This window comes from Carassius gibelio, chromosome A23 (assembly GCF_023724105.1).
Source record: "Carassius gibelio isolate Cgi1373 ecotype wild population from Czech Republic chromosome A23, carGib1.2-hapl.c, whole genome shotgun sequence".
NCBI lineage: Eukaryota > Metazoa > Chordata > Actinopteri > Cypriniformes > Cyprinidae > Carassius > Carassius gibelio.
This window is the reverse complement of record NC_068393.1, coordinates 1922910-1947047: the sequence shown is the minus strand read 5'-3', so window position 1 is coordinate 1947047 and position 24138 is coordinate 1922910. Positions and strand designations below refer to the sequence as shown.

The following is a 24138-nucleotide window of genomic DNA, read 5'->3' as shown; positions in this document are numbered from 1 at the left end:
AAGAGCGCAAGTGACTTTGTTTCACAGGCGCACAACACATATCTCGCATGTGACAGAACTCCCCATTCTGAAAGGAAAATAAATAAAAAACTGTAAAAACCTCTTCTGCTTTGTTTCACCAACAATTTCAGGGGAGAGCGCGAACGCAGTCCCCCACTACCATAAATTATGCAGTCGAGATTCCCGCATTTGGGGAATTCGCAGGGGTCAGCATGGCCGGAGTGCAATGGACAAGCCTCGCCCTGGGTGAACCGCCTTCTTGATCATGGTGTCTCCCCTGCCAGGTAAGTATGAAGGCCCAGGCGGTCAGCCAGAGGTCTGATTTGCATCTCTACCATCCTCACCAACGGTTAGCCCTCCGCCCCCCCTCCAGGAAAGGAAGGACGGGTGCCTTCCGTTACTGGCCTGGAAACTGCCAAGCTCATGGGCCGGTGCTTCCCAACGCCAGTTTTAGATGACTCTCTTTAAACAAACACACCTGATTCGATGCGTCACCTCGTCTGTGAAAGACTTCAAGACCTCAGGTGGGTGCATCGTTAGTGGAAGAGTCCAAGACCCCAGGTGGACACATCAGGAAAAAAGTTTGCAATAAACCACAGCATCTGCAATGGCAGCTCTCATTCCTTGTTCTGCTATTCGACACAATAAATGGCAATCCAAAAAAAGGGAAAGCACACCGTTCCTGGAGACACTGCAATACCAGGCCGATGCATGGAGCGGACGGAGCAAGCCCCGGCTCCAGCTCCGTGATCTAAAAATCCATTTAATATGTAGTCCCCGGATGGGGGACGTATCAGATATTAAACTGATAAGAACAGATACTACACTTGATCTTAGCCAAAAGGCCGAGAAGCGATGCCGCTAAGACGCAGCAGGGAGGAAGCCGGACACGGCGATGCCCATCTCGGCTTTGGTAAGTTTTGGGAGACCTAAAAACGCTGGGGGATGGTACCCTGATAGCACACATACATCTAGGAGACGTCTATTTGACATATGAATTTACATCTGCAAGATGTAGTTTTAAGGCTGTTTGCTCATCTGCAATACGTCTATTGGACGTCTCCTTTTAGCAGTGTTTGGAAGGTTACTTTGGAAATGTAATAGGTTACAGATTACAAGTTACCCTGTTTAAAATGTTATAGTAGTATAACTTTTTCAATTACTTTATTAAAGTAATGTAACTAATTACTTTTGAGTACTTTTAGATTACTTTTCTAAATTTGTGAAAATTAAATAATAATAAATAAAAACATATACATCAACTCAAATACAGTTATCTAATAAGCATGTGTCATTCCTGTATAATAAACTCCTGAAACATTGGTGTTTTTTTAAACTGCTGTCTCTTTGTATATGATATGATAGGTAAAATGCATGACGTGACACAGAGCAGTTCTAGAAATGATGTTTATGTGCTCATGTACTCCTATATTGAGGCGGCAGAGGCTGACAACACTGCAAGCTTCAGTAGGCCTATTTGTATTAAATGAAACTGCATGTTTTTGCCATTAATTTACAGGAAGGGCGGACTGGGAAAAACAAAAAATTCTGTTAAAATTCTGGAAATTATTAGGGCGTATGTCTCAGAACAGTCAGTGCAATTTGGGAAAGAAATCAGTGAAATCTGTATGTGGATGTGTGTAAATATTCAAATGTAATTGCCTTTGTAATCGTTAAAAATTTCATAAGTAACTTTAATTTAATTACTAATTTTTTCTTCGTAACTGTAACTAATTACAGTTACATTCATTTTGTAATTAAATTACGTAATGCTGTTACATGTAACTAGTTACTCCCCAACACTGCCTTTTAGATGTCAGATAGATGTCAATTAGATGTCTTTTAGATGTTTATGATTTAGAAGGTATATAAAACTGACATCTGAAAGGCGTATGTCAGACGTTTGTAGATGGCAGATGCTTTCCAGATCAACAGTTCTTTAACAGACATCTTGCAGACGTAAGTGTGCTATCTGGGTAGTACCCTCCCCTGTCTACAACGTCACCGGGCCTCGTGCCGATCGGCCTGACGGAAACTACGGCATGGCTCGTAACTCCCAAACGGTTGGTCGCAGAGCCACGTGCCTTATGTCACCGGAATCCTTGGCTCGAGCCGAACGAGACGCAGGTCTCAGATTGGCCCGTCGCTCTGACGAAATTTTCGGGTATTTTGGATTTTGTCGAAAACCTTCTTTTGCAACCTGGCGCCAGGTATTTGGCCCAGTCCCACCCAAATCAGCACAGAAAGCTTCTCTGGAGTCTGACTGTCAATAATCATCCAAAAAAACAGGAAATTTCCATTGACCTTGGCGAGGGGACCTCAAAGCGTGCTAAGGTGGCGTGTCCGAGGTGGTTTGAATGGCTATAACTCCAGGAAGGAGTGAGATCCCTTCACCCAAATCGGCACACCTGTGCAGGGGCTCAGTCCGAGGCCAGGTGAAAAAGGGCGCGGCGACAGGCCACTAGGTGTCGCTGTAAGCGACAACAAAATTAATACGAATCGAAAAAAAGGACAACCAAACAACATGGAGACAGTTACAGCTAGGCTGCAGTCAGTCCAATCTACTTTCAAAGTAAGGTCTGCGCTATGTTCGAACTAAACTACCCACCAGGGTCCGATTTTTCAAGAGCGCAAGTGACTTTGTTTCACAGGCGCACAACACATATCTCGCATGTGACAGAACTCCCCATTCTGAAAGGAAAATAAATAAAAAACTGTAAAAACCTCTTCTGCTTTGTTTCACCAACAATTTCAGGGGAGAGCGCGAACGCAGTCCCCCACTACCATAAATTATGCAGTCGAGATTCCCGCATTTGGGGAATTCGCAGGGGTCAGCATGGCCGGAGTGCAATGGACAAGCCTCGCCCTGGGTGAACCGCCTTCTTGATCATGGTGTCTCCCCTGCCAGGTAAGTATGAAGGCCCAGGCGGTCAGCCAGAGGTCTGATTTGCATCTCTACCATCCTCACCAACGGTTAGCCCTCCGCCCCCCCTCCAGGAAAGGAAGGACGGGTGCCTTCCGTTACTGGCCTGGAAACTGCCAAGCTCATGGGCCGGTGCTTCCCAACGCCAGTTTTAGATGACTCTCTTTAAACAAACACACCTGATTCGATGCGTCACCTCGTCTGTGAAAGACTTCAAGACCTCAGGTGGGTGCATCGTTAGTGGAAGAGTCCAAGACCCCAGGTGGACACATCAGGAAAAAAGTTTGCAATAAACCACAGCATCTGCAATGGCAGCTCTCATTCCTTGTTCTGCTATTCGACACAATAAATGGCAATCCAAAAAAAGGGAAAGCACACCGTTCCTGGAGACACTGCAATACCAGGCCGATGCATGGAGCGGACGGAGCAAGCCCCGGCTCCAGCTCCGTGATCTAAAAATCCATTTAATATGTAGTCCCCGGATGGGGGACGTATCAGATATTAAACTGATAAGAACAGATTTTCTTTCGAAAAAGTTTTATTGTCACCATTTACATTTTTTCCATTTGCATTTTTTCTTTTTCACACAACATTTTCTTTTTAATCACACATTAAAACAAGCAATATAATATATAATAAATACACATGGTAAAATGAAAGAAACAATCATTGTTAAAAAGCATTTGATTAAAACCACAGTGTTTTGCTTGTTTTTAAAAGTCCATTATTGAGGTGTGTTTAAAAGGTGCGGTCAGTTCCAAAAGTAAAATACAAATTTAAAAAAAAGCAAACAAGCCTCGTATATATATATGTTAATAAAACCTCTTTCATGATAAAACAATAAAAAACACCAATTAAAAATCATCTATTGTGCAAGACCGGGGGTGAGTCCTTATCAAGTGGGTCATCACCCCACTCTCCAGAACAGGGACATGAGATGCTACTTTATGGACTCAGCGGAGATCCCCTCTCCTCCGGCCCGCTGGCCCGCTGTTCCCGTAGCCAGAGTGGTGAGGGTGCATCTACGGGCGGCCAGGGTCGGTGCCTGCCGGGACCCTCTCCGTGCGACCCCGGCCCCCCCGTCCGAATATCGTCGTCCGGTACCCCTGCAGCATTGATGTTACCTTTAGCTCGCATGCATGGAGGGTTACTGTAACGCGCTTCCCCACCAGCAGGTTTCTGGTGGCCCAGATGGCATCCTTGATGACGTTGAGGGTGAGCCAGAGCGAGGTAAATTTCTGTGCCGTCAAGTCCTTCAAGCCCCGGCCCACCCCAAGGATGGCGAGCTGGTACCCGAACTGGGCCCCACCCGCTGGTAGGCACGGGAAATACAGGGGGCCGGTCTTGGCCCACAGGTCCCGCGCAGTGCTGCACTCCCAGAGCAGGTGGTGGACGGTCTCCGGGGAATTGCAGCCGGACCGCGGGCAGATGGGGTTCTTGGCCATGCCTCTGGAGTGCATAACCGCCCTGACCGGGAGGATCTCATGAGCCACCATCCACGATAAGTCCTTGTGCCTGTTCTGGAGAGCGGGGTGAGCCGCGTTCCGCCAAACCTGTTTGGCCTCACTTGGTGTGAGGCCCGGAACTGGACTAACCGGTTCCCGGTCCTGCACAACAGAGATGAGAGACTTGTGTTGAGTTAAAATGGTGACATCTTCACTCTCTAAAAGGTATTTCTTTAAAAACTTTTTTATAAAACTGTACTCTTTGGGCAAGTTAAAAGACACTGGGGTTTTCAAGTCCACTGGTAAAATTTTCAGTGTTCGTAGGTAAGACCCCATCCAAAATCGCGCCATTGCAGCCGTCTTGTTTTCTTTGGATGGGGTCGTGGCATAACTAATGTGCAGGGCGGTGAAGCGGCTGCCTAAAAACAGGTGGGGGTCTGGGAGGCCTTTTCCACCGTTCTCCGGCCTTTTCTTGATGGTCTCCCTCTTCAGGCGCTCCCACTTGGACCCCCACAGGAAGTAAAACACCGCCCTCTCCAATTTCCCCAGGAACCACCGAGGGGGGCTAAAAACAGAACAGACAAGTAAAATCAGAGGTAAAATCACAGATTTAAAAATTAAAACCTTGCCTTCCATCGTCATCTGTCTTAGTCCCCAAAACCCCAGTCTTTTCCTAACTTTCCCTAACAAGTCAGTCCAGTTTTCCCGTCCACCCCCGTCTTTATCAAATTTAACGCCTAAAATCTTAAAATCGTTGTCTTTAAAAACCAAATCAAGTCCTCCTGTGTCCACGTCTCCCCACGGCCCGAAGAGCTGGGCCTCGGACTTGTTTCTATTGAGTTTGGCGCCCGAGGCCCGACCGTACCAGTCAGTCAAGTCCAGTGCTCTTCGTATTGATAAAACGTCTGTGGCTAAAAGAGTTACGTCGTCCATATATAAAACACAGGTCGCCGTCAGTCCCCCCGTCCCAGGAACGTCCAGTCCTTTGATCCATTTGTCCCTTCTCAAGATCTGTGCCAGTGGCTCGATGCAAGCCACATACAGAAGAGGAGATAAAGGACATCCCTGACGGACACCACTGTGTATGTTCACAGCTTTGGAAAGATGCCCATTTATTAGAATTTTGCTGACTATTCCTTTGTACAGCAGTCCCACCCAGGCTATAAACCTCTTTGGAAACCCCATTTTCTCCAGAACCTGGAAGAGGTACTGGTGCGAGACTCGATCAAATGCTTTTTCAAAATCTAAATTTAGGACTACTAGCCGAATATTTCTGTCTCTCGCGTAACAGATGGCGTCTCTAATCAGCACTAGGTTGTCTGTTATCTTTCTTCCGGGCACAGAACAAGCTTGATCCGGGTGAATCACGTCCTCTAAAACAGTTGACATGCGTGTTGCTAAAACTTTGCTAAAAAGTTTATAATCGAAATTTAAAAGTGTTATGGGTCTCCAGTTTTTTAAGTCAGTCCGGTCACCTTTTTTGTGAAGTAAAGAAACTATCCCTATTCTAAAACTGTCTGGAAGTCTGTCGAGGGTCTCAAACTCTTTAAAAACTGTCAAAAGCTCTTGTCCTAAAATGTCCCAAATTGTTAGATAAAACTCCAGGGGAAGTCCATCCACTCCTGGGGACTTCCCCTTTTTAAAACCTCCAAGAGCTTTTTGGGTTTCTAAAATGTTCAAATCTTGGGCTAAAATCTCATTTTGACAGTCGACCCTTTTTTCAACAAAATTTAAAACTTCTTTTACGGTGTCTGAGTGTACCTTTTTAAAACTATATAAAGCCCCATAAAATTTTTCCACATCCTCTAAAATCTCTTTTGTTGTGTTAACCTCCCTATCCCCTGTTTTAACCCTGGTTAACCCCCCACCCCTTGTTATTATTTTCTTAAAAAAATATCTGGTACACTTTTCCCCTTCTTCAATTTCTCTCTCTTTGCTTCTTAAAAGGACCCCTTTACTTTCTATATTGGCTAAAACTGACATTTCCTTTTTTACATCCTGGATTTCATTGTTAAAATCAAAACCATTATTTAAAAGAATAAAATACCTTTGTAGTCTTTTTTGCAACCCCAACATGCATTTCTTTTCCCTACTCTTCTTTTCTTTCCCTATCTTTCTAAAAAACTGTCTCGTCCGGTCCTTTACCATCTCCCACCACTGTGCACGTGTATCATAAAAGTCTTGGAGGGTCTGCCATTGGCTGAACTGTTCCCTATATTCTAAAATTACATTCTTGTCTTCCAACAGGGAACAGTTCAGCTTCCACAGCCCTCCCCCTACCGTCACACCCATGGGCAGTGAAAGGGTGCAAGACAGCATCATGTGATCAGAGAAAAAAAGGGGGGTTAATGTAGCATCGGTTGGCGGGCAGTCCCTTGTAAACACGTAGTCGATTCGAGAGGCTTTGGTACCATCACCACTGAACCAGGTGAAGCCCTCCTCTCTTTGATGCAAAATTTTAAAACAGTCGACTAAATTAAAATCTCTGACTAAACCCTGCAATAAAACCGACGTTTTGTCCACTCTAAAATCCTCCCCTACCCTTTTCCTGTCTGTTTTAGATAAAACACAATTAAAATCCCCTGCTACCATTAGGGGAGCCCTACCTAGCATGTGGGGTTGCAAGTCTTCTAAAAGCTCATATCTTTCGTTCTTTTCCGTAAAACCATATACATTAAGAACATTAAAATCCCTGTCTAAAAAGGTCAGATTTACTAAAAGTGCCCGGCCTTGCCTCACCACAGTGCTGCCCTTCACCAAGATGTTAGGATTATTAATTAAAACCGCAACTCCGTCGTTTTTGTTAAAATTTGATCCGCTCCATATGGAGGCTCCTGCGGACCATAGCTCTTCCATTTTTGTGTACCTAGTTAAAAAGGGCAGAGAACACTCTTGTAATAAAAACAAATCTGACTTAAAAGATTTTAAAAAGGACAAAATACTCTGTGCTCTAATGGTGGACCTCACACTTCTGACATTGATAGTAGAGATGGTGAGGGCCATGAGCAGTAGGGTTAAAAAGGTATGAGGCATTTAAAACAGAAGACAAGAAAAAGACTACAAAAATATGATTAAAATCATGTTACATCTTGTAGCATTTGTCTTTCCTTTTCCCCAGATGAGCTGAGGTCTGGAGGGCAAATGCCTGTCGCTTCAGAGGCCACAGAGGGAACCTCTTGTGGCTCCTTTGGCGATGATGCTGTTAGCTTAATGTGCAAAAAGGAAACCTCATTTGGGGACTCTAGGGGCCACATGCGCTCCAGATCTACCGAATCAGAACTATCGAGCTTATATGCTGCCCTAGATTTTTTCTCCTCCGTTACAATCAGAGGAGACCCCGCAGGTCTTTTTTGCACCTGAGCATTAGGGAGTGAACACTCTGTCTCACTCCCGGTGGATTCTTCCACCCCATCCGAAACTGTTACCAGTGATTCTTCCTCACTTTCCTTTCCTTCCATTACCATTACCTGTTCCGTTGCCTCCGCCCCTGTGGCCGCCCCACTTCCTCCTTCCTGCCCAATCCCTGAGGCCGGCTGGGAATTTGAAATTCCCGCCAAAACCTCAGGGACCGCCTCCTCTCTCCTTTGTTCCTTCGTTTGTTGCCCATGTGGGGCGGCCATTTTTAGCTTGTTGGCAAAACTTTTAGGGCAGTCTCTGTAGAGATGGTTTGTTTCTCCACAAAGATTGCACCGTCTGCCATTGGTACAGTCATCAAAACTGTGACCAATTTCTCTACACTTCCCACAGATTAACTCTTGGCATGCTTCAGATAGATGACCAAACCTTCCACACTTTCTGCAGAGTTTGGGCATTCCTTGATAATGTATGTAGCCTCTGTTCTCTCCGAGCACAATCATGGAAGGCAGATGCTTCAGGCCCTGGTAGCCCCCAGCGTCTTCCCATTGTTTAATGGGAATTCGCCAGGAGCATGTCCAAATGCCATCTTCATCTAACACTTTGACAGGCTGGCCTCGAACAGTGCAAAATCTACCCAACCAAACACAAATATCATCTCCAGTCACGGTTTCATTGAACATCCTGACAATCACAGTTTTAAGTGTGTTATCAGAAAGTTTCTCAACAGTGAACATGGAAAACTGGGCTTTAACGGATTCAAACCTTTGCCAAAAGTCACTAAGTAGGGAAGCGGTTTTAAAACTAACATCAAATCCTTTGTTCAAGGGCAGAGTCATCAAACAATTCAGGTCGTCACATTTAAAAGCTAAGGTCTTTTGGATCAGCTTCCTGGAAAAGTCCATACGGGACATTCCCAGGAGCTTCCCCTCAACCTGCCTAAATAAAAAACGCACGCTGTGGTGCCTCCGCACGCCGGCACGGGCAGCCGACATGATGGAGGCACCAACAGCCTAAAAACTTAAAACAACAATAAATACAACAATAAATAACAAAATAAATAATTAAAAGACCTCACCTTAAAACTTGTTGGAGCCCGAAGCAGCAGAGTTCAATATACCTCTCGAAGTTGTGTGACTCAAGATATGAAACGATCTCGAGTCAGGAAACCTCCAAGAGGCGATCGCAGTCTCAACCGTCCGACAAGATACTTGATCTTAGCCAAAAGGCCGAGAAGCGATGCCGCTAAGACGCAGCAGGGAGGAAGCCGGACACGGCGATGCCCATCTCGGCTTTGGTAAGTTTTGGGAGACCTAAAAACGCTGGGGGATGGTACCCTGATAGCACACATACATCTAGGAGACGTCTATTTGACATATGAATTTACATCTGCAAGATGTAGTTTTAAGGCTGTTTGCTCATCTGCAATACGTCTATTGGACGTCTCCTTTTAGCAGTGTTTGGAAGGTTACTTTGGAAATGTAATAGGTTACAGATTACAAGTTACCCTGTTTAAAATGTTATAGTAGTATAACTTTTTCAATTACTTTATTAAAGTAATGTAACTAATTACTTTTGAGTACTTTTAGATTACTTTTCTAAATTTGTGAAAATTAAATAATAATAAATAAAAACATATACATCAACTCAAATACAGTTATCTAATAAGCATGTGTCATTCCTGTATAATAAACTCCTGAAACATTGGTGTTTTTTTAAACTGCTGTCTCTTTGTATATGATATGATAGGTAAAATGCATGACGTGACACAGAGCAGTTCTAGAAATGATGTTTATGTGCTCATGTACTCCTATATTGAGGCGGCAGAGGCTGACAACACTGCAAGCTTCAGTAGGCCTATTTGTATTAAATGAAACTGCATGTTTTTGCCATTAATTTACAGGAAGGGCGGACTGGGAAAAACAAAAAATTCTGTTAAAATTCTGGAAATTATTAGGGCGTATGTCTCAGAACAGTCAGTGCAATTTGGGAAAGAAATCAGTGAAATCTGTATGTGGATGTGTGTAAATATTCAAATGTAATTGCCTTTGTAATCGTTAAAAATTTCATAAGTAACTTTAATTTAATTACTAATTTTTTCTTCGTAACTGTAACTAATTACAGTTACATTCATTTTGTAATTAAATTACGTAATGCTGTTACATGTAACTAGTTACTCCCCAACACTGCCTTTTAGATGTCAGATAGATGTCAATTAGATGTCTTTTAGATGTTTATGATTTAGAAGGTATATAAAACTGACATCTGAAAGGCGTATGTCAGACGTTTGTAGATGGCAGATGCTTTCCAGATCAACAGTTCTTTAACAGACATCTTGCAGACGTAAGTGTGCTATCTGGGTAGTACCCTCCCCTGTCTACAACGTCACCGGGCCTCATGCCGATCGGCCTGACGGAAACTACGGCATGGCTCGTAACTCCCAAACGGTTGGTCGCAGAGCCACGTGCCTTATGTCACCGGAATCCTTGGCTCGAGCCGAACGAGACGCAGGTCTCAGATTGGCCCGTCGCTCTGACGGAATTTTCGGGTATTTTGGATTTTGTCGAAAACCTTCTTTTGCAACCTGGCGCCAGGTATTTGGCCCAGTCCCACCCAAATCAGCACAGAAAGCTTCTCTGGAGTCTGACTGTCAATAATCATCCAAAAAAACAGGAAATTTCCATTGACCTTGGCGAGGGGACCTCAAAGCGTGCTAAGGTGGCGTGTCCGAGGTGGCTCGAATGGCTATAACTCCAGGAAGGAGTGAGATCCCTTCACCCAAATCGGCACACCTGTGCAGGGGCTCAGTCCGAGGCCAGGTGAAAAAGGGCGCGGCGACAGGCCACTAGGTGTCGCTGTAAGCGACAACAAAATTAATACGAATCGAAAAAAAGGACAACCAAACAACATGGAGACAGTTACAGCTAGGCTGCAGTCAGTCCAATCTACTTTCAAAGTAAGGTCTGCGCTATGTTCGAACTAAACTACCCACCAGGGTCCGATTTTTCAAGAGCGCAAGTGACTTTGTTTCACAGGCGCACAACACATATCTCGCATGTGACAGAACTCCCCATTCTGAAAGGAAAATAAATAAAAAACTGTAAAAACCTCTTCTGCTTTGTTTCACCAACAATTTCAGGGGAGAGCGCGAACGCAGTCCCCCACTACCATAAATTATGCAGTCGAGATTCCCGCATTTGGGGAATTCGCAGGGGTCAGCATGGCCGGAGTGCAATGGACAAGCCTCGCCCTGGGTGAACCGCCTTCTTGATCATGGTGTCTCCCCTGCCAGGTAAGTATGAAGGCCCAGGCGGTCAGCCAGAGGTCTGATTTGCATCTCTACCATCCTCACCAACGGTTAGCCCTCCGCCCCCCCTCCAGGAAAGGAAGGACGGGTGCCTTCCGTTACTGGCCTGGAAACTGCCAAGCTCATGGGCCGGTGCTTCCCAACGCCAGTTTTAGATGACTCTCTTTAAACAAACACACCTGATTCGATGCGTCACCTCGTCTGTGAAAGACTTCAAGACCTCAGGTGGGTGCATCGTTAGTGGAAGAGTCCAAGACCCCAGGTGGACACATCAGGAAAAAAGTTTGCAATAAACCACAGCATCTGCAATGGCAGCTCTCATTCCTTGTTCTGCTATTCGACACAATAAATGGCAATCCCCAAAAAGGGAAAGCACACCGTTCCTGGAGACACTGCAATACCAGGCCGATGCATGGAGCGGACGGAGCAAGCCCCGGCTCCAGCTCCGTGATCTAAAAATCCATTTAATATGTAGTCCCCGGATGGGGGACGTATCAGATATTAAACTGATAACAACAGATTTTTTTTTTTTTTTTTTTTTTTTTTTTTTTTATTATACTTTCAACATTACATTCATTTTTCCACATTTAAATCATAATTATACCTCATTTCACATTCAGTAACATTTATCATAATACAGTTCAACTAAATCTTTCCACCTTTCCTTGGCTGCATGTTTCCCCCACCTTTGTACATCCCACTTAATCCTTCCCCTTAATTCAGCCTCCACTCCCTGTACTATCCCTTCTGCTGACCTCCTGCCCTTTCCTCTAATCCACTCTTGTCTTTCCTCCCATATCCCTTTCTTCACCAAACTCATTATTAACCAAAGCATAAACGCAACTTTCCCTTCCCCCTTCTTACATCTAATACCCCGAATTACATTCCCACCTGAGACTCTAAAATCATCTGAGACCACCCTTAAAACCCTCTTCACCCTCCCCCACACTCTTTGTGCAAAAGCACATTCCCAGAAAGCGTGTCTTATGGTTTCTTCTTGTGAACACCCCTCCCTTGGGCATCTACCATCTTTTGATAGCCCATGTCTATACATGACCTCCTTCACTGGTAAACGCCCCAAAAAACCTAGCCAATTTAGATCTTTTAGACCATTGTCCAGTCCCTTTGGTTGAATGTTCAACCATACTCTCTCCTGGACACCCAGTCTCACTTCACTAGAAACCCTCTCCCTTGCCTTCCCATACAACTTCCTCTGCTCCAAACATACCGCCCCATCCTTACCCTCAGGGTATTTCCCCAACCACCTGACAGCATGCCTGTAATGCCAGGGCTGGTCCTCAGCCCTTGGACCCTCATTGGTCCACTTCATTACATGCCGCCCCTCATAAGAGAAAAACAACCTAAGAAAATACCCAGATGGATGCTCTACTGGGTTGGCTAACTGCGCCAAAGTAGAAGACACAAATAAACAATCAAGTTTTAGAGGAATATGAGGAACATCCCGTCCCCCTCTACTAACAGGATTAAACATTTCAGACCTCTTCACGTATTCATATCTACCCCCCCATACAAAATTAAATATTAACCGTATTACTGCCCTTCTCATGCTTGCTGGTAAAGGGTAAATGTAAGCCAGATACTGAAGCACTGGTAACACGTCCATCTTCACTACCAGGACCTTCCCCATCAATGACAACCTGCGCCCTTTCCACCTTGCCAGCCTCTTCTGCACTGACGCAATACGACCAACCCAATTCAGAGTTGCTGAGCCTTCATTCTGAAAGTTTACACCCAAGATCTTCAAAGGACCCTCACACACCTGCAAACCACCAAGGCCTTCTCGCCTCTTCCTAAACTTCCCAAAGAACTTAATGGCCGACTTTGCAACATTTAAACTAGCCCCTGACGCTAGTGAAAACTCTTCGAAAAGGGACAAAGCTCTCTCAAGACACCTGTCTGACATCAACAGCAATGACGTGTCATCCGCATACTGTGATAATTTCACCACAGCTCCCTTTGCTCCTGGTACCACAAAACCCTTTATTCTACTATCTAATCTGATCGCCTCTGCCACTGGCTCCATGTATAAAATAAAAAGCAGTGGGGAGAGAGGGCACCCCTGCCTCACCCCTCCCTTTGCCTCAAAACCCTGCCCTACATTCCCATTGACTGAAACCAAACAATTACAGCCTGTATACAGTGCTCTAATCCATCCTATAAAGTCCTCCCCAAACCCCATTCTCTCCATAACTTTAAACATAAACCCCCTATTTACTCTATCAAAGGCTTTGGCTTGATCTAAGCTGACCACCATTAGCGGCAGCTCTCTATTCTCTGCCCACGCGATCACATCCCTAATGAGTTGTAGATTCCATTTAATACTACGGCCCTCTACCCCACAAGTTTGATCTACATTCACAACATGAGGTAGGGCTTTCTTCAACCTGTCCGCCAGAAGCTTTGCTATAATTTTATAGTCCACTGAAAGCATTGTGAGCGGCCTGTAATTGGCAATGTCTGACTTTTCTCCCTTTTTATAGAGAAGCGTTATTACTCCTGTTGCCATTGAACCTTGTATACTTTTATTCTCCAACACCTTTCTAATCACCTCCACCAAATGAATACCTAAAATACTAAAAAACCTAACATAAAATTCGACAGGCAAGCCATCTATCCCTGGCACTTTCCCTTTACTCATCCTCTTCAAAACACCCTCAACTTCTCCTATCGTAATGGGAGAACCTAAACCAACCCTTACTTCCTCAGGGACAACTTTGGACAGATAATTAACAAACATTTCACTTTTTTCTGCAACTATCTCCCTCTCCCTAAAAAAGTTTTTGAAATGGTCTCTTACATACCCGTTCATCCCTTCAGTTTTAGTCAAACATCCCCCTGTCTTATCCTTCAGTTTCATTACCACCTGCTTCTCTTTACGGTCCCTAACAGATCTGAAAAGCGCAGCAGTACACCTCTCCCCTTTCTCCCTTGTTTCCTGTCTTATTTTAAACAGAAACTTTTTTGCCTGGTCTTCATAAATCCCCCTTAACTGTTTCTTAAGAGCATTAATGATTACCCAATCAACTGTAGCCCCTACGTTATACTCTTCAAATTTCAACTCTAACTCCCTCTGTAAATCTCTTGCTTGTCTCCAAAATTTTCCAGATCTTCTTTTACAGTACCTAATTATCCATGCCTTTGAGCGTTCCTTAACCATTTCCCACCAGCCCACTACATCAGTATACATACATTTTAAACCCTCCAACCCCCCAAAAAACACTTCATACTCTTCACAAAATTCTTTCTCTTTCAACACCTCTATATTCATCCTCCAATACCCCTTACCAAACTTAACTGTATTACCCTTAATCACAAACCAGACCATTTCATGATCAGAAAAGAAAACAGGCTTAACTCCCCCCTTCTCCACAACAATATTCCTTGAGAAAAATACATAATCTAACCTTTTCTCCACCCCTCTGGAGTTTCTCCATGTTGCCATACATGCTTTAGGATTAACCCTCTGCCCTCCGTCCACCAAATCATGCCCTTGCAGGATCCCCTCCAACACCTGCAGACTACTATCCCCTTTATCCCCTAGCTGTATATTGAAATCCCCCCCCCATTATAATTTGTTTATTGGTGGCACAAAATGTTAACAACATATCAAAAATTTCTTTCCTCTCCTCTGCTGTCTGAGGAGCATACACTGAAAGTAATCGGTATTCACCCCCTCTCCACTTCACATCTGCCCCAGCCACCCTCCCTTGAGAAACTGTAAAATGATTCTCAACCTCTATTCCCTGATCCCAAAACAATATCCCCACCCCTGAAGAAAAAACCCCTCCCACACTCCATAATGCACCTCCCCTACCCCACTCTTCGGTAAATTTCCTTGCATCTTCAGAGCCTTTTAAATGAACTTCTTGCAAAAAATAAATATTACACTTACAATTATGCAAAAAAGAAAACACAGCTCTCCGTTTCACAGCATCTCTTATACCCCTTACATTTATCGTCCCCACTGTCAGCTCCTCAGTAGACAGCCTTATTCGTTCTTTAATGTCCCTCCCATTTCTTGTCCTTCCAGGCTTGTGGCCTCACTCTCACTCACTCCTAAATCTGCCCACCTTACAGGTGTTGACTTGAGGCCATATGACTCCTCTTCCCGCTCTTCATTCCCCCTACCAACCATTTCCTCTGTCAGCTGGAATAAGGGCCTTGCATTGTCCATCTCAAGCCCATCTTGACTGTCAGTAGACGATGATTCCTCTGAAAAGCTCATCTTTAGGACAGTCTCAGGCTTCCTCTTCTTACTTGGTCTCCCCTTTCTCTTTTCAGTTTTCCTGACCAGTTGGCTTTCCCTTGCATTAGCTGAGTCACTTTTACTCTCCTCTTCCATCTCCTCTTCTACTCCGTCCGCGCACTGCATGGGGCTTTTGAACTGTTCCCCACTAAGTGCCTCCAAGAAAGCCGCCATCACATCTTCCACTTCCTCTGTTTCTTTGCCTCTTTCCATCCCAGCAGCTCCCATCTCCTCACCAGGCTCTATCATCCCCTTCTCCGTCACCTGTTGCTCGATGATCCTCTTTTGACTTTCCTCCCCCAACCGTCTGTCCTTCATGCCTTCTTCCCCTCTCACTCCTTCTCTGTACTGCTTTCGGCCACCTTTGCAATCTCTCATCAAGTGGTCTAATGAACCACAGCTGTGACAAGACTTAGGAACAGTGCACTCTTTTGCAATGTGACCCAGCTGGGCACACTGCAAACACCTTTGCTCTTCACACCCGCCATCATTATGCCCATAACGTCTACACCTCCTACAAAAAGGAGGCTGTCTGGAGTAGAACAGATAGCCTTTGTCTGCCCCGATGTTAAACTGTGCAGGAGGATGCATCAACCCCTCCAACCCATTCTTCTCAGTTCTTAAAAGAACTTGGAATTGTCTTTTCCCAGTCCATAAACCCACACTGTCTCTCACATATCGCGCAGGTGTAAGAACTTCAGCAAATTTCGCAAGAAAAGCCACCAAGGCCTCATCTGTGACATATGGGTTATACATGTGCACTGTGATGACTCTAAAATTCGGCCTGTCCAAACTTATCACATTAAATCTTCCCACAAGGCCTACCTTGTCCATCCTTTCAAACTTCTCCAGCACTGCTTTGCACAGCTCTCCAGTATTCACAGTCACGTCGAAACACTTTTCTTGTCTGTTAGTCTGTAAACAGTACACGTCATCCACTTTCAACTTCATTTTGTCCAGAAGAACAACCCTTGCAAAAACTTCTCTTTCCATCATATCCATCGCTGGATCCTTCAATTGGAAACGCAACGTGTTTCTCAGTCCCGCTCTTGGAACCGAGGGCGCAGATGTACCCGCCATATTTTCTTCTCCAAAGATCAAAAGCCCAACACTTGATCTTAGCCAAAAGGCCGAGAAGCGATGCTGCTAAGACGCAGCAGGGAGGAAGCCGGACACGGCGATGCCCATCTCGGCTTTGGTAAGTTTTGGGAGACCTAAAAACGCTGGGGGATGGTACCCTGATAGCACACATACATCTAGGAGACGTCTATTTGACATATGAATTTACATCTGCAAGATGTAGTTTTAAGGCTGTTTGCTCATCTGCAATACGTCTATTGGACGTCTCCTTTTAGCAGTGTTTGGAAGGTTACTTTGGAAATGTAATAGGTTACAGATTACAAGTTACCCTGTTTAAAATGTTATAGTAGTATAACTTTTTCAATTACTTTATTAAAGTAATGTAACTAATTACTTTTGAGTACTTTTAGATTACTTTTCTAAATTTGTGAAAATTAAATAATAATTAAATAAAAACATATACATCAACTCAAATACAGTTATCTAATAAGCATGTTTCATTCCTGTATAATAAACTCCTGAAACATTGGTGTTTTTTTTAAACTGCTGTCTCTTTGTATATGATATGATAGGTAAAATGCATGACGTGACACAGAGCAGTTCTAGAAATGATGTTTATGTGCTCATGTACTCCTATATTGAGGCGGCAGAGGCTGACAACACTGCAAGCTTCAGTAGGCCTATTTGTATTAAATGAAACTGCATGTTTTTGCCATTAATTTACAGGAAGGGCGGACTGGGAAAAAAAAAATTCTGTTAAAATTCTGGAAGTTATTAGGGCGTATGTCTCAGAACAGTCAGTGCAATTTGGGAAAGAAATCAGTGAAATCTGTATGTGGATGTGTGTAAATATTCAAATGTAATTGCCTTTGTAATCGTTAAAAATTTCATAAGTAACTTTAATTTAATTACTAATTTTTTCTTCGTAACTGTAACTAATTACAGTTACATTCATTTTGTAATTAAATTACGTAATGCTGTTACATGTAACTAGTTACTCCCCAACACTGCCTTTTAGATGTCAGATAGATGTCAATTAGATGTCTTTTAGATGTTTATGATTTAGAAGGTATATAAAACTGACATCTGAAAGGCGTATGTCAGACGTTTGTAGATGGCAGATGCTTTCCAGATCAACAGTTCTTTAACAGACATCTTGCAGACGTAAGTGTGCTATCTGGGTAGGACCCTCCCCTGTCTACAACGTCACCGGGCCTCGTCCCGATCGGCCTGACGGAAAGTACGGCATCGCTCGTAACTCCCAAACGGTTGGTCGCAGAGCCACGTGCCTTATGTCACCGGAATCCTTGGCTCGAGCCGAACGAGACGCAGGTCTCAGATTGGCCCGTCGCTCTACGAAATTTTCGGGTATTTTGGATTTTGTCGAAAACCTTCTTTTGCAACCTGGCGCCAGGTATTTGGCCCAGTCCCACCCAAATCAGCCCAGAAAGCTTCTCTGGAGTCTGAGTGTCAATAATCATCCAAAAATAGAGGAAATTTCCATTCACCTTGGCGAGGGGACCTCAAAACGTGCTAAGGTGGCGTGTCCGAGGTGGCTCGAATGGCTATAACTCCAGGAAGGAGTGAGATCCCTTCACCCAAATCGGCACACCTGTGCAGGGGCTCAGTCCGAGGCCAGGTGAAAAAGGGCGCGGCGACAGGCCACTAGGTGTCGCTGTAAGCGACAACAAAATTAATACGAATCGAAAAAAAGGACAACCAAACAACATGGAGACAGTTACAGCTAGGCTGCAGTCAGTCCAATCTACTTTCAAAGTAAGGTCTGCGCTATGTTCGAACTAAACTACCCACCAGGGTCCGATTTTTCAAGAGCGCAAGTGACTTTGTTTCACAGGCGCACAACACATATCTCGCATGTGACAGAACTCCCCATTCTGAAAGGAAAATAAATAAAAAACTGTAAAAACCTCTTCTGCTTTGTTTCACCAACAATTTCAGGGGAGAGCGCGAACGCAGTCCCCCACTACCATAAATTATGCAGTCGAGATTCCCGCATTTGGGGAATTCGCAGGGGTCAGCATGGCCGGAGTGCAATGGACAAGCCTCGCCCTGGGTGAACCGCCTTCTTGATCATGGTGTCTCCCCTGCCAGGTAAGTATGAAGGCCCAGGCGGTCAGCCAGAGGTCTGATTTGCATCTCTACCATCCTCACCAACGGTTAGCCCTCCGCCCTCCCTCCAGGAAAGGAAGGACGGGTGCCTTCCGTTACTGGCCTGGAAACTGCCAAGCTCATGGGCCGGTGCTTCCCAACGCCAGTTTTAGATGACTCTCTTTAAACAAACACACCTGATTCGATGCGTCACCTCGTCTGTGAAAGACTTCAAGACCTCAGGTGGGTGCATCGTTAGTGGAAGAGTCCAAGACCCCAGGTGGACACATCAGGAAAAAAGTTTGCAATAAACCACAGCATCTGCAATGGCAGCTCTCATTCCTTGTTCTGCTATTCGACACAATAAATGGCAATCCAAAAAAAGGGAAAGCACACCGTTCCTGGAGACACTGCAATACCAGGCCGATGCATGGAGCGGACGGAGCAAGCCCCGGCTCCAGCTCCGTGATCTAAAAATCCATTTAATATGTAGTCCCCGGATGGGGGACGTATCAGATATTAAACTGATAAGAACAGATTTTTTTTCTTTTGAAAAATTTTATTGTCACAATACATTTTGGTTACATGCACACATTTGTTTTGTTAAAACACATTATACAATGGTTGTTGTTGTTGTTTTTGTTGTTGTTGTTTAATGCACAGGATAATTTTTAAATTAATTAATACACAAATAAAAACATTTTGTATTGAGTGTGTTTTTTGTTGTTGTTTGTGTGTCTGTAGTGCTAGAGAAAATAAAAAATAAAAAACAGTGTTATTAAAATCAAAAGACAGGTTTAAAAACGTTCTCTTCTGTTGTGCAAAAACGGGTATGTCCTTTAAAGAAAAAAGATTAAACCATCAGCTCAGTTCCTCAAAACCAGTCCCAGAGGCCTGACCCTTCTGGGCCCAGAGGAGATCCTCTTAAACCGAGGCACCGCTGTCCCACTTCAGGTGTTTGGGGGCATCTACGGGCAGTCAGGGCTCGTGGCTATGGGGACCTTTCCCGTGTAGCTCTGACCCTCCACATCCGAATGGCGACATGCGGTGTACTCCTGCAGCCTTGATTTGGCTAGCTGGATGGTGGCGTGCAGGGACCCCTGCATGCGCTTCCCTACCAGTAGGTTTCTGGAGGTCCATATGGCGTCTTGGATGCAGAGGATGGTAAGCCATAGCTTAGGGGGTGTTTTTGCTGGCATTTGTTTTTGGCTCACCCCTCCTCTCCCCATTGGGTAGTCTGGGACCCCCCCTACTGGTAGGTACGGGAATTGCTGGGGGCCAGCTGTCGCCCACAGGTCCCTCACAGCGCTGCACTCCCATAAGGCGTGCCTCACGGTCTCGGGGGCGCCACATCCGGACCGCGGGCAGATGGGGTTCTTTGACATGCCTCGGGAGTGCATCACGGCCCTGACCGGGAGGATCTCATGGGCAACCATCCAAGCCAGGTCTCGGTGTCGGTTGTGAAGAGCTGAGTGGGACACATTCCGCCAAACGTTTTGGGCTTCACCTAGAGTGAGCCCGCGTACTGGACACACTTGTTCCCGTTCCTGCACAAGAGAGAGTATAGAGCGATGATTGGTTAAAACAGTCACACTTTCTTTTTCCAAATTAAATTTCTTTAAAAAGTTCTTTATGTGTGTGTATGCTGGGGGTTGGTCAAAGGCAACTGGCATTGTCAAGTCTGTCTGTACAATATTTTGGGTTCTTAAGTAGGACCCCATCCAAAACCGGGTCATGGCTCCTGTTTTGTCTTGTTTGGATGGGGTTCGGGCATATTTTATATGTAGTGCAGTATAAAAAGCTCCTAAAAACAAGTAGGGGTCTGGCACTCCTTTTCCTCCATTTTGGGGTGCTTTCTTCATGGTTGCTCTTTTGAGTCGCTCCCACTTAGACCCCCATAAAAAATAAAACATTGCACGTTCCAGAGATACAAGAAAGAGTCTGGGGGGAAAGAAAACAGAACACAGCAATAAAAACAGGGGTAAAATCACAGCTTTTATGATTAAAACCTTTCCTTCAAATGTCAAACGTCTCAGTCCCCAGAAACCTAGTTTTTTCCGCACTTTAACCATCACGTCATGCCAATTTCCACTCCCTCCCCCGTCTCTGTCAAACTTAATACCCAGTATTTTTAACTCTGTCCTTTTAAAAGTAGTGTCCAGTCCAGCGAGCTCACTAGGTTTCCAGGGACCGTAAAACTGTGCTTGTGTTTTATCTCGGTTCAGTCTGGCTCCCGATGCTTTCCCAAACCAGTCTGTCAGGTCCATAGTCCTCTGTGTTGATAAAACGTCAGTACATAAAAGGTTGACATCATCCATATATAAAACAGTCTTTGCAGTCAGTCCTCCAGTCCCGGGTATAGTCAGTCCACTGATCCATGTATCCCTTCTCAATACCTGCGCTAGGGGTTCGATGCAAGCCACATACAGGAGAGGAGATAACGGACAGCCCTGACGGACGCCGCTGCATATATTTATCGCTTTTGAGAGATTCCCGTTAACTAGGATTTTGCTGGTTATGTCTTTATACAGCAATCCCACCCAAGCTAAGAACCTCCTGGGAAACCCCATTTTTTCCAAAACTTGAAACAAGTAGTGGTGCGAGACTCGGTCGAATGCTTTTTCAAAGTCTAAATTTAAAACTATCAGCCGAATATTTCTGTCTCTCGCATAACAGATGGCGTCTCTTATCAGTACGAGGCTGTCTGTGATCTTTCTCCCAGGGACGGCGCAGGCTTGATCCGGGTGGATCAGATCTGCTAAAACTGTTGACATTCGTGTTGTTAAAAGTTTACTAAAAAGTTTACAATCAAAGTTTAAAAGGGTTATAGGACGCCAGTTTTTTAAATCTGTCTTGTCATCTTTTTTGTGTAGTAGGGTCATTATTCCTATCCTAAAACTGTCAGGGAGCTGGTCGATCTTGTCAAAGTCATTAAAAACAGCCAGTAAGTCTTGTCTTAAAATGTCCCAAAAGGTCAAATAAAATTCAAGAGGGAGTCCATCAACTCCAGGAGTTTTCCCTTTTTTGAATTTTTGAATACTTTTGTCTATCTCAGAAATGTTAAAATCCTTTGTCAGACTGGTATTTCCATTTATTGTTTTCTCTATGCTTGTTAAAATTTCGCTCAAAATGCTGTTGTCACTTGCCTTTTCTTCATAGAGTTCTTCATAAAAGCTTTCTATTACTGATAAAATATCATTTGTGTCTGTCATTGTTTCTCCTTCTTTATTTCTTAATTTAAATATTGCTCTACCTCCATCAATAACTTTCTTAAAAAAGTATCTGCTGCATTTCTCGCCTTCCTCTATTTCCCTTTCTTTACTCCTGAAGAGAACACCTCTACTTTTAACCTCCGCTAATTCTGACATGTCTTTCTTAACTTCCTTAATTTCTTCGTTAAAATCAAAACCCTGGCTAAGAAGATAAAAGTAACGTTGTAGCCTCTTTTGCAGTCCCACCATTCGTCTTTTTTCTTTTAATTTTTTCTTTTTCCCTGCCCATCTAAAAAAAGTCTTGGTCTTTGCCTTTACCATCTCCCACCACTGTGCTCGTGAATCATAAAAGTCTTGTAAAGTCTGCCATTGGCTGTACTGCTCCCTGTAGTATGTTGTGATCTCTGGGTCTTCCAGCAGGGAGCAGTTCAGTTTCCATATCCCTCCACCTGTCGTCACACCTGTGGGAAAAGAAAGGGTGCAAGAAAGCATAGCGTGGTCTGAAAAGAAAACGGGCATTAGTTTAGCATCCACTGGTGTAAGGTCTCGCGTAAAGATATAGTCTATACGGGAGGCTTTAGTGCCATCACCACTAAACCAGGTGAATCCTTTTTCCCCAGGATGCATGGTTCTAAAACAGTCAGTCAATTTAAAATCCTTTATAATGTTCTGTAGTAAAATTGACGTTTTATCCATTTTAAAATCCTCTCTCTCCCCTTTTCTATCATTTTTACTTAAAATGCAATTAAAATCCCCTGCTAAAATAAATGGGGTCTTTCCTAAAAGGTGGGACTGCACGTCTTCTAAAAGGTCGTTCCTTTCATTTTTATCTGTAAAAGCATACATATTTAAAATATTAAAATCATGTCCTAAGAAGGACAGATTTATTAAAAGAGCTCTCCCATCTCTCACCACTGTGCTACCCTTCACCAAGAGCTGAGGATTTTTTATTAAAATGGCTACTCCATCGGCTCTGTTAAAATTTGATCCACTCCACACAGATACATGGGGCCATTGTTCTTCCCATCTCCTATAATTGGACATAAAAGGTAAAGCACATTCTTGTAAAAGCAGGATATCGCTATTTTGGGTTTGTAAAAAGGATAAAACCATTTGAGCTCTCAACTGTGACCTCACACTTCTTACATTTAAGGTGGAGAGTGTGAGTGTCATGATAAAAACAGTTAAAAATGATAAATACAACATTTTAGAAGACATAAATAACTAAAATTTCAATTAAAAAGGATATCTGTATCTTGTGAAACCAGCTCTTCTTCTTTTCCCCTATTTGGGGAATCCGGAGATTGAAGCTGTTTCCCCCTTGAGCTAGCCCTAGGGGTTGATGTTTGGAGTTCTATTGACAAGAAAGATATTTCGTTTGGGGAACCGAGTGGGAAAAGCCGGTTCAGATCCCCTGATGAGAAGGAATCTGATCGCAATCCCACTCTATCTCTTTTCTCATTCTTCTCCTCAATGGGAGATCGGGCAATCCTTTTTTTCCCTCTCAATATAACTCCTGGAAGATCATTACTTACCTCTATCTCTTGTTTCTCCTCCACTACCTTTTCCTGTTCTTGTTCACTATCCTCCTCCTTGCTCTGTTCATTTGATTCCTTTTCTTTCTCTATTAGGGATTGGTGGAGTTCCATCTCCTCATTTCCGTCTGCTCCAATAGTGTGGTTTGGCGGGAAATTTGAAGTTTGCTCCGCCCCCCCTCTCTCCTTACCTCTGTTATCAATTTTCTCTCCACCAACCCCAGGGTTTGGCGGGAGATTTGAATTTAGCTCCACCTCCTCATTGGCCTGTTGTACTCGCTCCTCAACCACCATTTTGTCTGATTTTACTTTGTTGGCAAACGATTTGGGGCAATCTCTGTAGAGATGAGACAAGTCTCCACAAAGATTACACTTTCTGCCATTTGGACATTCTTCAAAGGAATGTCCAATTTCTCTACACTTGTTACAAAAGAGTTTCTGGCATGCTTCAACAAGATGCCCAAACTCCCCACATCGCCGGCAGAGTTTGGGCATTCCCTGGTAGTGGATGTAGCCCCTGTTTTCTCCCAGAACTATCATTTGTGGTAAATGCCTCAGACCTTGGAAGCCCTGTGGGTCTTCCCATTGCTTAATGGGGACCCTCCAGGAACAATTCCAAATACCGTCTTCATCATAAACCTTCATAGCCTGGCCCCTTACAGTGCAAAATCTACCCAGCCATGTGCAAATGTCTTCTCCATTCACAGTCTCATTGAACATTCTAACGATAACCATTTTTTGTGTGTTATCAGTTAGTTTCTCAACTTTAAACATGGAAAACTGGGTCTTGTGTGTGTCAAAGCGCTGCCAGAACTCATTTAACAGTGCTGCATTTTTAAAACTCACATCGAAGCCTTTGTTAAAAGGCAGGGTTAGAATGCAATTTAAATCAGCAGGATTAAAACC

At 44.1% G+C, this 24138-nt stretch overlaps 1 protein-coding gene, 6 non-coding genes and 2 pseudogenes across 13 annotated transcripts in view; all 9 read right to left on the bottom strand.

Moving 5' to 3' along the window:
* Positions 1 to 8957, bottom strand: part of LOC127944816 (uncharacterized) — a 155586-nt gene extending 146629 nt beyond the window's left edge. For 6 of the 7 annotated variants that reach the window (XR_008150437.1, XR_008150438.1, XR_008150440.1 and 3 more), the window contains exons 1-4: positions 8801 to 8957; positions 7103 to 7234; positions 4628 to 4933; positions 3746 to 4530 (exon numbers count right to left, since the gene is read on the bottom strand). Coding sequence is in view for 1 of the 7 variants with exons in the window: in XM_052541121.1 (XP_052397081.1) it covers positions 4179 to 4530; positions 4628 to 4933; positions 7103 to 7224 (780 nt within the window). In the remaining 6 variants the exon portion in view is untranslated. Of the gene's footprint in view, positions 1 to 3450; positions 4531 to 4627; positions 4934 to 7102; positions 7235 to 8800 lie in introns of those variants that run through there. The other variant, XM_052541121.1, reaches the window with a different exon arrangement.
* On the bottom strand, positions 129 to 292 carry LOC127945356 (U1 spliceosomal RNA). Its single transcript, XR_008150691.1, has one exon. It is a non-coding gene; the product is annotated as a U1 spliceosomal RNA (small nuclear RNA).
* LOC127945427 (U2 spliceosomal RNA) lies at positions 667 to 857 on the bottom strand. Its single transcript, XR_008150759.1, has one exon. It is a non-coding gene; the product is annotated as a U2 spliceosomal RNA (small nuclear RNA).
* LOC127945355 (U1 spliceosomal RNA) lies at positions 2753 to 2916 on the bottom strand. Its single transcript, XR_008150690.1, has one exon. It is a non-coding gene; the product is annotated as a U1 spliceosomal RNA (small nuclear RNA).
* On the bottom strand, positions 3291 to 3463 carry LOC127945572 (uncharacterized; annotated as a pseudogene).
* A 1901-nt stretch (positions 8958 to 10858) lies between the features above and the next one.
* Positions 10859 to 11022, bottom strand: LOC127945354 (U1 spliceosomal RNA). The gene has a single exon (XR_008150689.1). It is a non-coding gene; the product is annotated as a U1 spliceosomal RNA (small nuclear RNA).
* Positions 11023 to 11396: 374 nt separating this feature from the next.
* On the bottom strand, positions 11397 to 11591 carry LOC127945652 (U2 spliceosomal RNA). The gene has a single exon (XR_008150931.1). It is a non-coding gene; the product is annotated as a U2 spliceosomal RNA (small nuclear RNA).
* A 6741-nt stretch (positions 11592 to 18332) lies between these two features.
* On the bottom strand, positions 18333 to 18496 carry LOC127945353 (U1 spliceosomal RNA). The gene has a single exon (XR_008150688.1). It is a non-coding gene; the product is annotated as a U1 spliceosomal RNA (small nuclear RNA).
* Positions 18497 to 18870: 374 nt separating this feature from the next.
* On the bottom strand, positions 18871 to 19046 carry LOC127945579 (uncharacterized; annotated as a pseudogene).
* Positions 19047 to 24138: the final 5092 nt, after the last annotated feature.